Here is a 15,579-nt window from a genome sequence, read left to right as displayed (position 1 = left end):
TCGGTGCTGGTCAGCTGCTGCAGCCCGACCAGCGAGAGCTGAAGCAGGGCGAGGCATTGCCTCACCTGGGAAGCGCAAGGGGGAAGGGAATCCCTTTTCCTAGCCAGGGGAACTGAGACACACAACACCTGGAAAATCGGGTAACTCCCACCCCAATACTCTGCTTTAAGCAAATGGGCACACCAGGAGAATATATCCCACACCTGGCCAGGAGGGTCCCATGCCCACGGAGCCTCCCTCATTGCTAACACAGCAGTCTGCGATCTAATCAAAACGGCAGCAGAGAGGCTGGGGGAGGGGCACCCGCCATTGCTGAGGCTTAAGTAGGTAAACAAAGCCACTGGGAAGCTCGAACTGGGTGGAGCTCACAGCAGCTCAAGGAAACCTGCCTGTCTCTGTAGACTCCACCTCTGGGGACAGGGCACAGATAAAAAACAACAACACAAAAGCAGCAGAACCTCTACAGATGCAAATGACTCTGTCTGACAGCTTTGAAGAGAGCAGTGGATCTCCCAACACGGAGGTTGAGATCTGAGAAGGGACAGACTGCCTGCTCAAGTGGGTCCCTGACCCCTGAGTAGCCTAACTGGGAGACATCCCCCACCAGGGACAGTCTGACACCCCACACCTCACAGGGTGGAGTGCACTCCTGAGCCGAAGCTTCCAAAGGAAGAATCAGACAGGTACACTCGCTGTTCAGCAATATTCTATCTTCTGCAAGCTCTGCTGCTGATACCCAGGCAAACAGGGTCTGGAGTGGACCTCAAGCAATCTCCAACAGACCTACAGCTGAGGGTCCTGCCTGTCAGAAGGAAAACTATCAAACAGGAAGGACACCTATACCAACACCCCATCAGTACGTCACCATCATCAAAGACCAGAGACAGATAAAACCACAAAGATGGGGAAAAAGCAGGGCAGAAAAGCTGGAAATTCAAAAAACAAGAGCGCATTTCCCCCTGCAAAGGAGCACTGCTCATCGCCAGCAACGGATCAAAGCTGGTCAGAGAATGACTTTGACGAGATGAGAGAAGAAGGCTTCAGTCCATCAAACTTCTCAGAGCTAAAGGAGGAATTACGTACCCAGCGCAAAGAAACTAAAAATCTTGAAAAAAGAGTGGAAGAATTGACAGCTAGACTAATTAATGCAGAGAAGGTCATAAAGAAATGACAGAGATGAAAACCATGACACGAGAAATATGTGACAAATGCACAAGCTTCAGTAACCGACTCGATCAACTGAAAGAAAGAGTATCAGCGATTGAGGATCAAATGAATGAAATGAAATGAGAAGAGAAACCAAAAGAAAAAAGAAGAACAAGAAATGAACAAAGTCTGCAAGAAGTATGGGATTATGTAAAAAGACCAAATCTACGTCTGATTGGGGTGCCTGAAAGTGAGGGGGAAAATGGAACTAAGTTGGAAAACACTCTTCAGGATATCATCCAGGAGAACTTCCCCAACCTAGTAGGGCAGGCCAACATTCAAATTCAGGAAATACAGAGAACGCCACAAAGTTACTCCTCGACAAGAGCAACTCCAAGACACATAATTGCCAGATTCACCAAAGTTGAAATGAAGGAAAGAATCTTAAGGGCAGCCAGAGAGAAAGGTCGGGTTACCCACAAAGGGAAGCCCATCAGACTAACAGCAGATCTCTCGGCAGAAACTCTACAAGCCAGAAGAGAGTGGGGGCCAATATTGAACGTTCTTAAAGAAAAGAATTTTCAACCAAGAATTTCATATCCAGCCAAATTAAGTGTCATCAGTGAAGGAGAAATAAAATCCTTTACAGATAAGCAAATGCTTAGAGATTTTGTCACCACCAGGCCTGCCTTACAAGAGACCCTGAAGAAAGCCCTAAACATGGAAAGGAACAACCGGTACCAGCCATTGCAAAAACATGCCAAAATGTAAAGACCATCGAGGCTAGGAAGAAACTACATCAACTAACGAGCAAAATAACCAGTTGATATTATAATGGCAGGATCAAGTTCACACATAACAATATTAACCTTAAATGTAAATGGACTAAATGCTCCAATTAAAAGACACAGACTGGCAAACTGGATCAAGAGTCAAGACCCATCAGTCTGCTGTATTCAGGAGACCCATCTCACATGCAGAGACATACATAGGCTCCAAATAAAGGGATGGAGGAAGATCTACCAAGCAAATGGAGAACAAAAAAAAGCAGGGGTTGCAATCCTAGTCTCTGATAAAACAGACTTTAAACCATCAAAGATCAAAAGAGACAAAGAAGGCCATTACATAATGGTAAAGGGATCAATTCAACAGGAAGAGCTAACTCTCCTAAATATCTATGCACCCAATACAGGAGCACCCAGATTCATAAAGCAAGTCCTTAGAGACTTACAAAGAGACTTAGACTCCCATACAATAATAATGGGAGACTTCAACACTCCACTGTCAACATTAGACAGATCAACGAGACAGAAAGTTAACAAGGATATCCAGGAATTGAACTCATCTCTGCACCAAGCGGATCTAATAGACATCTATAGAACTCTCCACCCCAAATCAACAGAATATACATTCTTCTCAGTACCACATCACACTTATTCCAAAATTGACCACATAATTGGAAGTAAAGCACTCCTCAGCAAATGTACAAGAACAGAAATTATAACAAACTGTCTCTCAGACCACAGTGCAATCAAACTAGAACTCAGGACTAAGAAACTCAATCAAAACCGCTCAACTACATGGAACCTGAACAACCTGCTCCTGAATGACTACTGGGTACATAACGAAATGAAAGCAGAAATAAAGATGTTCTTTGAAACCAATGAGATAAAGATACAACATACCAGAATTTCTGGGACACATAAAGCAGTGTGTAGAGGAAATTTATAGCACTAATGCCCACAACAGAAAGCTGGAAAGATCTAAAATGGACACTCTAACATCACAATGAAAAGAACTAGAGAGGCAAGAGCAAACACATTCAAAAGCTAGCAGAAGGCAAGAAATAACTAAGATCAGAGCAGAACTGAAGGAGATAGAGACACAAAAACCTCCAAAAAATCAATGAATCCAGGAGTTGGTTTTTTGAAAAGATCAACAAAATTGACAGACCACTAGCAAGACTAATAAAGAAGAAAAGAGAGAGAATCAAATAGCGCAATAAAAAATGATAAAGGGGATATCACCACCACCCCACAGAAATACAAACTACCATCACAGAATACTATAAACACCTCTATGCAAATCAACTAGAAAATCTAGAAGAAATGGATAATTTCCTGGACACTTACACTCTTCCAAGACTAAACCAGGAAGAAGTTGAATCCCTGAATAGACCAATAGTAGGCTCTGAAATTGAGGCAATAATTAATAGCCTACCAACCAAAAAAGTCCAGGACCAGATGGATTCACAGCTGAATTCTACCAGAGGTACAAGGAGGAGCTGGTACCATTCCTTCTGAAACTATTCCAATTAATAGAAAAAAGGGAATCCTCCCTAACTCATTTTATGAGGCAACATCATCCTGATACCAAAGCCTGGCAGAGACACAACAAAAAAAGAGAATTTTAGACCAATATCCCTGATGAACATCGATGCAAAACTCCTCAATAAAATACTGGCAAACCGGATTCAGAAGCACATCAAAAAGCTTATCCACCATAATCAAGTGGGCTTCATCCCTGGGATGCAAGGCTGGTTCAACATTCGCAAATCAATAAACGTAATCCAGCATATAAACAGAACCAAAGACAAGAACCACATGATTATCTCAATAGATGCAGAAAAGGCTTTTGACAAAATTCAACAGCCCTTCATGCTAAAAACGCTCAATAAATTCTGTATTGAGGGAACGTACCTCAAAATAATGAGAGCTATTTATGACAAACCCACAGCCAATATCATACTAAATGGGCAAAAACTGGAAAAATTCCCTTTGAAAACTGGCACAAGACAGGGATGCCCTCTCTCACCACTCCTATTCAACATAGTCTTGGAAGTTCTGGCTAGGGCAATCAGGCAAGAGAAAGAAATCAAGGGTATCCAGTTAGGAAAAGAAGAAGTCAAATTGTCCCTGTTTGCAGATGATATGATTGTATATTTAGAAAACCCCATTGTCTCAGCACAAAATCTCCTTAAGCTGATAAGCAACTTCAGCAAAGTCTCAGGATACAAAATCAATGTGCAAAAATCACAAGCATTCTTATATACCAGTAACAGACCAACAGAGAGCCAAATCATGAATGAACTTCCATTCACAATTGCTTCAAAGAGAATCAAATACCTAGGAATCCAACTTACAAGGATGTAAAGGACCTCTTCAAAGAGAACTACAAACCACTGCTCACTGAAATAAAAGAGGACACTAACAAATGGAAGAACATACCATGTTCATGGATAGGAAAAATCAATATTGTGAAAATGGCCATACTGCCCAAGGTTATTTATAGATTCAATGCCATCCCCATCAAGCTACCAATGACTTTCTTCACAGAATTGGAAAAAACTGCTTTAAAGTTCATAAGGAACCAAAAAAGAGCCCACATTGCCAAGACAATCCTAAGCCAAAAGGACAAAGCTGGAGGCGTCACGCTACCTGACTTCAAACTATACTACAAGGCTACAGTAACCAAAACAGCATGGTACTGGTACCAAAACAGAGATATAGACCAATGGAACAGAACAGAGTCCTCAGAAATAATACCACACATCTACAGCCATCTGATCTTTGACAAACCTGAGAGAAACAAGAAATGGGGAAAGGATTCCCTATTTAATAAATGGTGCTGGGAAAATTGGCTAGCCTTAAGTAGAAAGCTGAAACTGGATCCTTTCCTTACTCCTTATACGAAGATTAATTCAAGATGGATTAGAGACTTAAATGTTAGACCTAATACCATAAAAACCCCAGAAGAAAACCTAGGTAGTACCATTGAGGACATAGGCATAGGCAAGGACTTCATGTCTAAAACACCAAAAGCAACGGCAGCAAAAGCCAAAATCGACAAATGGGATCTAATTAAACTAAAGAGCTTCTGCACAGCAAAAGAAACTACCATCAGAGTGAACAGGCAACCTACAGAATGGGAGAAAATTTTTGCAATCTACTCATCTGACAAAGGGCTAATATCCAGAATCTGCAAAGAACTCAAACAAATATACAAGAAAAAAGCAACAACCCCATCAAAAAGTGGGGAAAGGATATGAACAGACATTTCTCAAAAGAAGACATGCATACAGCCAACAGACATGAAAAAATGCTCATCATCACTCGCCATCAGAGAAATGCAATCAAAACCACAATGAGATACCATCTCACACCAGTTAGAATGGCAATCATTAAAAAGTCAGGAAACAACAGGTGCTGGAGAGAGATGTGAGAAATAGGAACACTTTTACACTGTTGGTGGGATTGTAAACTAGTTCAACCATTATGGAAAACAGTATGGCAATTCCTCAAGGATCTAGAACTAGATGTACCATATGACCCAGCCATTCCACTACTGGGTATATACCCAAAGGATTATAAATTATTCTACTACAAAGACACATGCACACGTATGTTTATTGCGGCACTATTCACAATAGCAAAGACTTGGAATCAACCCAAATGTCCATCTGTGACAGACTGGATTAAGAAAATGTGGCACATATACACTATGGAATACTATGCAGCCATAAAAAAGGATGTTTGTGTCCTTTGTAGGGACATGGATGCAGCTGGAAACCATCATTCTTAGCAAACTGTCACAAGAACTGAAAACCAAACACTGCATGTTCTCACTCATAGGTGGGAATTGAACAATGAGATCACTTGGACTTGGGAAGGGGAACATCACACACTGGGGCCTATCATGGGGAAGGGGAAGGAGGGAGGGATTGCATTGGGAGTTATACATGATATAAATAATGAATTGATGGGTGCTGATGAGTTGATGGTTGCAGCACACCAACATGGCACAAGTATACATATGTAACAAACCTGCACGTTATGCACATGTACCCTAGAACTTAAAGTATAATAAAAAAAAAAAAAAGAGGTGAAGAGAAGTAAACACAATTTTGTTAGAATTGACTGCCATAGGCTTCTAGAACCCTGTACGCAGAAGTCGGTTTATTTGGTAAAATCTGCACTGCTCATTTGCAGGGCTGTGTGCAAGAAGCATTACAGTTCCTGAGAGTTGCACTCAGAGGCCATTTGATGGGAGCTCCATTTCCTCAGGAAACACCACTTCCTGTACTGCAAATTTGCTTAATATGACTGATCCGCTCAAAAGGCCATGGAAAGCACCATTCAAATAAATTGTTTCAGACCACGCTGTAACTGACAGACATCTATCTTCAGTGGGACTCTTTCTGGGTAACTTCTGGGAGGGTGGTATTTTTTAAGTAAGAAGGGAAAACTGGTGTCCTAGAATCTGGGAATTAGATGTGGAAATGCTTAATTTCGATCATCACTTCTCACCTTTTGCCAAAATAAAGAGAAATAGCAAGAGCAAAAAGTAAGATAAAAACAAGTAAAATGTTTCACGACTGCTTCATATGGTGAGTGTTCCTCACTGCCCCAAGAACGGTGGAATGATTTTCCACTCTGGGTCATGGGAAAGAAATGATGTCTTTAGTCCCAGAAGGGTGAGACACATACAGTTATCCAGCCCTTCATGAAAGCTGAAAACAATCCCCTTTGTGCCTGGCTTTCATTTTCAGAGGTACCATTCAATTTTTGGCAGATAATACACAAGTTAAAGAAATGTGCCCATCAAGAACAACAAAAATCATTCCCTAGATTCATTACAAATGTCATTATTAGGAAACAGTCTCTAAAAGTGCCAAGGCAAGAACAAAAATACGAGCAGAGTTAAACTGAGCAAATGGATTTCTTCAGACTAATTACAACTTGAGAAAAGAAATAATTGAGATGATCTTTCTGATAGCTTCATTCTTGGAAACTCGGTGACAATAAATATACTATGTCTTCCCTTGGTTTTCAAAATTATAAAATAGAGTTTGCCACTTTTCTAGAATGGATCCCAAATAGTGACGGACTGAAACTGTGCAAACCTGTTCTTCTTACAGGAATCACTTTTCCCCTCCCTCAACTTATGGCCCCTAGTAACCACTGGTGATATACCTTCATCAGGCAATAGGGAGAAGTATGCCATCTTCAATGAGTCCCTTTTTAACAGCCCCATTAACTCTTACTGAGTTGACTTATTTATGCATAGGTGAGTATTACACATCATTAATGAATAATTCTAGATTTCAAATATCTCTAAATCTCCAAATCATGATTCAAAGTGAACTGTGCTATAGGTACATTTCCTATTCAGTCATGAAATCTTGGACTTCCCAACCTCCAGAACTATGAGCCAAATAAAATCAATTCATCATAGATCACCCAGGCTGTGGTATTCTCTTACAGCAGAACAAAACTGCCAAAGACAGGATCCTTGATTCCTCTATTTCTCTCACAACCTACATCCAAGTCATAAGCAAAATATACCCAGAATTAAATTATTTTTTTCTACCAACTTCAGAGCTAAAACCAGTTAGTATCGTATTTCAATAACCTCCCAACTAGTCACCCTACAACTCTTCAGATAGGAGGCAGTGACCATTTTAAGATGTTGGAGTCCTATTCCTTCTCTGCTCAAAGCTTTTCCATGCCTTCCTGGCACACTCAAGTAAAAGTGAAGAGCTTGACCATGGTTTACAGGGCTCTGGGAATAATCCTCTACCACTCCATTTCTCTGGCTTTATCCACTACGCTGCCCTGTTTTGCCCTGTTTTTGCTTCAGCCACACTCACGTCATTGCTGTACTTTGAACAAACCAAACCACTCCTGCTTTTGAACATGCTGTTTCCTAGCAGGAAAGCTTTCCCCTTAGATCCCAACAGAGTTGCTTCCTTACTTTTTTCACGTTATTCTGGGAGGCCTTCCCTGACCACCCTATGTAAAACAGCACCCTCCTCCCGCTATCTGTCACGTAAGTATTTTCCTTGCCCTGATTAGTTATTTTCTGCACCACCTATCAGACCTGGCATAATATATAGTGTGTTTATTTGGTTTTTTTTTTTTTTTTTTTTTTTGGCCATCTGTTCTCACCAGATTGTAAACATGACTAGAACAGGGATTTAGTCTGTTTTGTTCTCTCCCACAACTTTGTTGCCTAGATCGGTGTTGGGTACACAGTAGATTCTCAATCGATATTTTTCACATTAATGATCTAAATCTACATTACTGATTAAATCAGTATCATGATAATTACACGAGCAATAAGTCATAGAAACGTTTGTTGATCGGACTCATTACAGTTCTAGTATAACAAACCCTTTACGAAATCTCACTCAAAAGGTTGTCCAAAGTACAACATCAGACTCTCTTAGCATTCATAGTGTTCACATATTGCATGTCTATGTGCAAATCATATGTCCAAGCCCCATCAATGTAAGGCTGAAAATGAAATCATATTAACTTTAAATATTCAAAATAATACCTTAGCCTTCACCCTATGTGACTGTTGTGTTCTTCTCTTTGCAAACCCATCCTGCTCATTCTTTGCTGTGTCAGTCAGCCATCTGGCTCAGACCTTAGGCCTCTGCTCCTTGCACAGCCCACTCTGCTAACTTCTCAAGCTCCCTGAAAGGGTTTCCTCAGGCTACTGCCGCCGCCACCAGACTGCCTTATCCCAAAATTGGGCATCAAGCTTTCTCTTGAAACTTGACGTAACACACAGCACAGTGGAAACCAGGCTGTCACTTAAATAAGTCCTTATCAAGCTCTCCAGTGATCTTCATATTCTGAATCCAATGGAGAAGATGGGAGAAGCTGGGATTACAGGTGCCCACCACCATAGCCAGCTAATTTTTTTTTTTTTTTTTAGTAGAGACAGGGTTTCACCATGTTGGCCAGGCTGGTCGCAAATTCCTGACCTCAAGTGATCCACCCACCTCAGCCTCTCAAAGTGCTGGGATTACAGGCATGAGCCACTGCACCTAGCCTCTTTTAGTCAATATTTTAGTGGCCGTCAAGTGTACAAACTAGGCAGCTCTGTATACCACACATGGGTGTGGAACTGGTTCAGATGCTGTATGGAGAAAACACAGCTAATGAAAGTGCTTCACACTGTTTTTAAAACATGCTGTGGATCCTTATTTCAATGAGCTCTACACTGAAACCCAATAAGAAAAAAAAAAAGGGAGTTGCCGTTATTGGGGTAGGATTCTGTAGTTGTGTTCCCTTATCTTTTGTGAACAAAATTTATTTTGCAAGCCATTGATTAAGAGAATACACTTAACGGTCAAACAATTGAGTTCAAACCCCCAGTTCAGGGTGACACTTGGAAAGTGTCTTTCTCTCCCTGAACTACAGTTTTGTCATCTCCAAAATGCAGTCAATCATCCAGGTGGTTCTGAGGACTAAAGGAGATAACGTAAAATGGCAATGAGCACAGGGCCTGGTGCAGAAGAATGGCCGTGTGAAGTGTGAGGGATTGTTCATGTTCATCTGCCGTCACTTCTATCCTAGCCTAAATCTGTTAGAAGGGGAAGGATGAGTGTGGTGTGATGCCCAAGGCAACAAAACTTGGTGGTGGTGACTAACTAACCACTCTCCGGAGGGTCACAGAACAATTGCTTTTTTGTAAACTGGGTTAAATCACTCCCTGGTGTGGCTAACAATGACTAATACAGCAGAAGGGAGTGGGCTCCCCTGGTGCAAGGCACTATTGGGAAGTTGGCTGTGCTCTGCTTACAAAAATGTGGCTCATCAGTGAGCTCTAATTCTTGTAGATCCTACAATAGTCCTTAACTTGCAAAAAGTTTACTCATTTGCAGAAAAGATTTCAACACTTACAATATACGAAATATACTTTCTGGGAATTCCTTACAGACATCCTAAAGTGAAATACACTCCAGTAATGGTGTGTTAATAGCCTTTTGACAAGGCAGGCTGTGTTAGTGTATAACATATTAGAATGGATAGAGACAGAGAACTTGGTAGATGATAGGTAACAGGGAATATTAACCGGAAAACTCATTTTGAAAACAGAAAAATGGCCCCTTTTGACCACAATATTGAAATTATTTTTTTTTTGTCTCTCTAATAGCACAGTGAGCCACAGTATTTCAACTAGAGGTAATAGAAACGTTATTAACGTTAAGCAAATATGTGGCAACTTGCATAACTTCTTAGAAGTGAGTAAAATCCAGTTCCTCATTTTTTCAAGATTTCTTTTTACATAGTGCTCTATATAGGATTGCAAAAGCAATGATCTTGCAAAAAAAAGGGACCCCACTGCAAATGGGATACACCATTAAAATACAAAAGAGAAAGCACAAGCCAAGCAAGCTGAGATGAAAAAGCTAGCATTTTTCTTTCTTTGTTTTCTTTTCAAACTTTTATTACAGAATCAGAGGGTACATGGTCAGGATTGTTACAGAGGCATCTTGAGAGATGCTGAGGTTTAGGATATGACTGAGCCTGTCACCCTGGTATTAAGCATAGTACCCAATAGATAGTTTTTCAACTCTTACCTCCATCTCTCCCTCCCCCATTTAGTAGTTCACAGTGTCTGTCGTTCCTGTCTTATGTCCCTGTGCACCCAATGTTTAGCTCCCATTATAAGTGAGAACATGTGGTATTTGGTTTTCTGTTTCTGCATTATTTGCTAAGCATAATGGCCTCCACCTGCATTCAGATTGCTGCGAAGAACCTGATTTCATTCTGTTTTATGTCTGCATAGTATTCCATGGTATGTATGTACTACATTTTCTTTATCCAGTCCGCCATTGATGGGCACCTGGGTTGATGCCATGTCTTTGCTATTGTGAATAGAGCTGTGATGAACATACAGGTGCCGGCGTCCCTTCGGTGGAATAATTTACTTTCCTTTGGGTATATACCCAGTAATGGGATTGCTGGGTCAAACGATAGTTAACTCTTAGTTCTTTGAGAAATCTCCACACTGCTTTCCACAGTGGCAGGACTAATTTACATTCCCACCATCAGTGTGTAAGTGTCCCCTTTTCTTTGTAGCCTTATCACTATCTGTTATTGCTTGATGTTTTAACAAAAAACATTCTAAATGGTATGAGATGCTGTCTCATTGTGGTTTTGATTTGAAAATATGAGTCTTTTTCTTTCCATATATTTAATCTTCTCTACTCATTTCAACCTGGTCTAATTTGCTAACCCAAACCTAAACTATATTGCCACATCCCTGCCAGGATTCTGAGAGAGTACAAGAGCCCCAAACTCAGGTATTAGCTATTTCAGAGGTGCTCTTAGTCCTCCTAAACTTTCCTGGACCACTGTGAGGACTTTGGCCCCTTAAATCATATTGTTGAGAACTAGACAATGCAGTCACAAGACCTCTGATGCTAAGTGTCTGATTCTTGTTGCAGATTCCCCAATACTCCAATTCTCCAAGCCGTGGATCTTGAGCTGTGACTTCTGTCTGTCATAGGAAGTGTCCTCATCCCTGAAAGAAAGGTAGATTCCCTCAGAACCATATCAGTCCTCCTTCCCACACCTTGCATTGTGGCTCAATCAGACATGCTCTCAATAAAGTTCCCAGGAACAGAGAAATCATTATTATTTCCTCACTTCTTTACTTATCTCCGAAAGGCACAGAGGAGGGCTAGTGCATTTCAGGCACCCTACTGACCCTACTGCCTGTCCAAGTTTTTTCTGCTTTTTAGAAATGTCTAAAAACTCTGGCTGAACTCATAATTTCCCTTCCACCTTTAGCCTACCTTGTTCCTACTTGGGCTTTTTCAGCTTGGTGTGTGTCATCACTGAATACCTGGTCACCTAAGTCACCTGAATTGGAAACCTCATTGTCATTATTATCATTGACTTTTTCATCTCTGTGACTAAGCATTGTTCCCAATTCCAGCCCCCAATCCATCTTCACATTCTATTGTTTCTTCCTCTGTAATAGCGAATTCTCTCTCTTCCCACTAAAATTACCATCGTGTGTTACCTACATCAATATCACAACCGCCCACCAAGTCTGTCTTCCTCTAACTCTGCCCCATGCCAACACTTTCTCCTGCTTTAGTCACTTTCCATCTCCATCTCCTTCATTCTTCTGCCTTCTCTGCTCTCCACTGCCTTCAGTAAAAGAAGTCCAATCTTCATAAATTATCTTGCAAGGCCTGTTCAGCATATGATGCCTCCTTACTCCAGTGACATTTTCAGTATTCTCCTCTTTGTCATCCACTCTGATTGACACTAATCCACCTCAGCTCTTGTGCTCTTTCTTTGCCTCCAAGCCCTTTCATCCACTCTTCTCTTTGTCTTGAGTACCCCTTCTCACTAAGCTCCCTTCATTCTCTGGCTAATTCCTATTTGTTTTGCAAGTCTTGGATTCACTGTCACTTTCTTCAGAAACCTGTTACTGACTTTCCAAATCCTGATTAGGCATTCCTTGGGAGTATTCTCTTACCATATCTTCCTCACCAGAACACTTAGCACATTCTATTTTAACTGCATATTTGTTTTTCTGATTATCTCAGACTGTCAGTTTATAAAGACAAGAACCCAGTCTTTCTTTTTTACTGTTCCATTCCTTGTACCCAGAGCAAGTCTTCCTGAATACATGAATAAATGAGTGAGTATAATGGAAATAAACAAGAAAACATGTTTAAAAGGAGTGATCCACATGTTACATGCATCTGAGAGAGTGAGGGAGCTGAGAAGGAAGAAGTGAACTGTGGACTCAGAGGTAGATGGTCTATGACCACGGCAAGAGCACTTTCAGTGGAGTGATGGGACAGAAGCCAGAGCTATATAGATTGAAATTAGCTGGGACGTGAGTGTGTGTAGATAGCAAATGTATGGACAAGTTGCTTAAAAACTTGTGCCATGATAAAAGGAAGACATTGTTGATGCAGGAAGGAGAAGGGTTGATTGCAGGAACATACACTTGAAAGACTGAAGAAATCCTTCGTAAGAAAGTCAGAATTATCCTTAGGGTCACCAAAAAGGCAGACACACACAAAAAAGGAAAGCACAATTGGGCAAGAGTCCACAAACACATTTTAAATCAAAGTTCTGATAAAATGTGCTAGGACAAGTAAGAAAATTCCAGAAAGCACTCACAAAGTAAGTTTACAATGTTGCTTAGCTCTGCTTTGTGCTGTAAGTAATAACTGTATTGGTAGATTTTGTTGGCCTGTTGTGATAACAACATAAAGGGAAACAGCTGGCACTGGGGTGCAGGAAATCCTTTTGCTTTAATACATTATTAAATATGTAAGTCACAAAAGTATGAAGAGTCAAACATCAATCTACCATGTAATCACTTCCCAGGTTAAGGAATAAAAAAAAATTATTAAATACAGTTGAAAAGCTAGTGAATCTAGAATTAAAAATGACATTTATCCCAAATGTGCACACTTCCAAAGTGCAATTTATTTTTTAGCATGACAAATGTTTCCACTGTGGGAAGTCATAACCAACTTGTAGAAGTTTACACAGAAAATATTTTCAGTAAACAAAGTGGAGGGCAGAATTTCAAGAAGAAAGTGTGAGGGACATGATGATAAAAGCAAAGGAAGACTAGCAGATGTGCCCCAGGCCCTCCTCACTGTCATCAATCATAAGCCTGTCGTGCTCCGTGGTTCCCACGCAGTAGGTCTTGGACCCCTGGGGGTAACAGAATTTATTGTGAGGGGGTCTGTAAATCCATATGCACATTCAGTATGGAGAGACTAAATAAATAATATGTCATACACACACATTATTTTTAAACTGTCTGTAGTTGAGGTGATGAATAACTTACAAATTCAGTTACTTGCTTCACCAAATTAATAGCAGCCTTTGATCAATAATGTATTTTTTCAATCTACAGACATTAAAAGTATAATTTCTAGCATGACACAGTCCTCATACTCAAAAAATTTGGGGCTATTGCTATTGTTATTTGCTAGAAAACATGGGAAAAGCCACTGGACGATCATTTAAATGGGAAATAAAAGTTTGATTTAATGTTTTAATAGTTGTTTGCATTATAAAAATATCACAATACATTTCAAGGAATAAGCTTGTTTTATTCACTTTTTGTTTCTGCAGAATGCTTGAGTGCTAAAGCCCTTCTTAGTCCATGCTCAATACCACAAGGCAGTCAGACCTCAGAAAATGAAATAGAATATCCAAGGACCAGTTCTTTAAGATTCTGAGTGGAGTTTATCTTACTCTTTTGAACACCGATAGTCCTTCCTTTGGTGAAAAAAAGGGAGGCGGAAATCTCACCTTCCTTCCGCTTGCCTTCTACTTGCCATGCCCTGAGCCCCACTAGGCAGCTCTACCCAGCACTGGCTCCTGTTTCTAATCCGTCTGCCCTTCTTTGCTTTATTCATGCAGAGGAGCTCAAGGCTCCTTGTCCACTCTCATTTGCTGAGGTCCTTAGCACACACCCTTCATTGAGTGTTAAATTGCTTTTTAGTCATCTGTTTCAAATGCCTTTGTTTTTCCTCATCGTAAGAGAATAAATGAATTGAAATATCTGAGCATATAATTCATATTGTTTGTTGAATGAAATTGATTGTGGAGGAAAAGCAATGTCCCATTCTTTTCTCAACTTCTCTTTCTCACTGTTGTCTAACTGAACAATAGAAGTGCTCTTTTGAATATAGTCGTGTTTTCCAAAAACTCTTCATTGAAATATTTTCTAAAGTGAGACAGCACAAAAGAAGGCACACTGACCCAGCATCATCACTTTGAGTTCCAGAATGAGAAACTGAGTTCTTTATGAATTGTCTTTCAGTCCTGATCACATGAAGAAGAAAATCTTAATTTAGTGTTGGTGTGTATTTAACACTCTTCACATTGCGCTTTGCCCTTTCTCTACTTTTTTAACAGAGAGAATGTCTACACCTTACTTTTGGAGTCTTCAGCAGAAGATAACAGTATTTACCTAAACTTTAAAGCATTGTTTCATATTCATTGTGTGTACCTATATATATAATAGCTACCTTCTATTTAAGACAAATGATATGGTTTGTAAATCTGTTTACAGTAGTGACATAATCTTTTAAAATAATAGAAAAAGTGGTTCCATTTAAAGAAAAATATACAGATAATTGATGGTTTCATGGTACAGAAGAAAACATGTGAGTTATTCAAAAACAAAGTTTGTGAGGACCTGCTCTATCACAAAGCAAATACATTAGTGAGAAGCAGAGATTATTAACCTGTGATCCTGAACTCTTTTGTCAATGTGGAAAAGACATTCATCACCCAGCATCCTGTAAGAGGACCCAGAAGAGGTTACTTTTATGGCCATATGAGGTGAGTAGGTGATATGGTATGGCTGTGTCCCCACTCACATCTCATTTTAAATTGCAGCTCCCATAATTCCCACGTGTTGTGGGAGGGACCCGGTGGGAGATCAAATCATGGAAGTGGTTTCTCCCATACTGTTCTCATGGTAGTGAATAGGTCTCACAAGATCTGATGATTTTATAAGGGGCTTCCTCTTTTGCTTGGTTTATATTCTCTCTTGTCTGACGCCAAGTAAGACGTGCCTTTTGCCTTCTGCCATGATTGTAAGGCCTCCTCAGCCACGTGGAACTGTGAGTCAATT

At 40.3% G+C, this 15,579-nt stretch overlaps 1 protein-coding gene across 1 annotated transcript in view; it reads left to right on the top strand.

Annotated features, from left to right (window-relative positions):
• XRCC4 (X-ray repair cross complementing 4) overlaps positions 1-14,350 on the top strand; it is a 355,171-nt gene extending 340,821 nt beyond the window's left edge. Inside the window, exons 8-9 of the mRNA XM_033179213.1 lie at positions 11,393-11,480; positions 14,067-14,350. Of these exons, the coding sequence (XP_033035104.1) occupies positions 11,393-11,438 (46 nt within the window). The 3' untranslated portion in view covers positions 11,439-11,480; positions 14,067-14,350. The remainder of the gene's footprint in view (positions 1-11,392; positions 11,481-14,066) is intronic.
• Positions 14,351-15,579: the final 1,229 nt, after the last annotated feature.

The sequence above is a fragment of the Trachypithecus francoisi genome, unplaced genomic scaffold (assembly GCF_009764315.1).
Source record: "Trachypithecus francoisi isolate TF-2019V2 unplaced genomic scaffold, Tfra_2.0 Lachesis_group2, whole genome shotgun sequence".
NCBI lineage: Eukaryota > Metazoa > Chordata > Mammalia > Primates > Cercopithecidae > Trachypithecus > Trachypithecus francoisi.
Note: the sequence above shows the minus strand (reverse complement) of the source record. Positions and strands in the feature narration are given on the sequence as shown.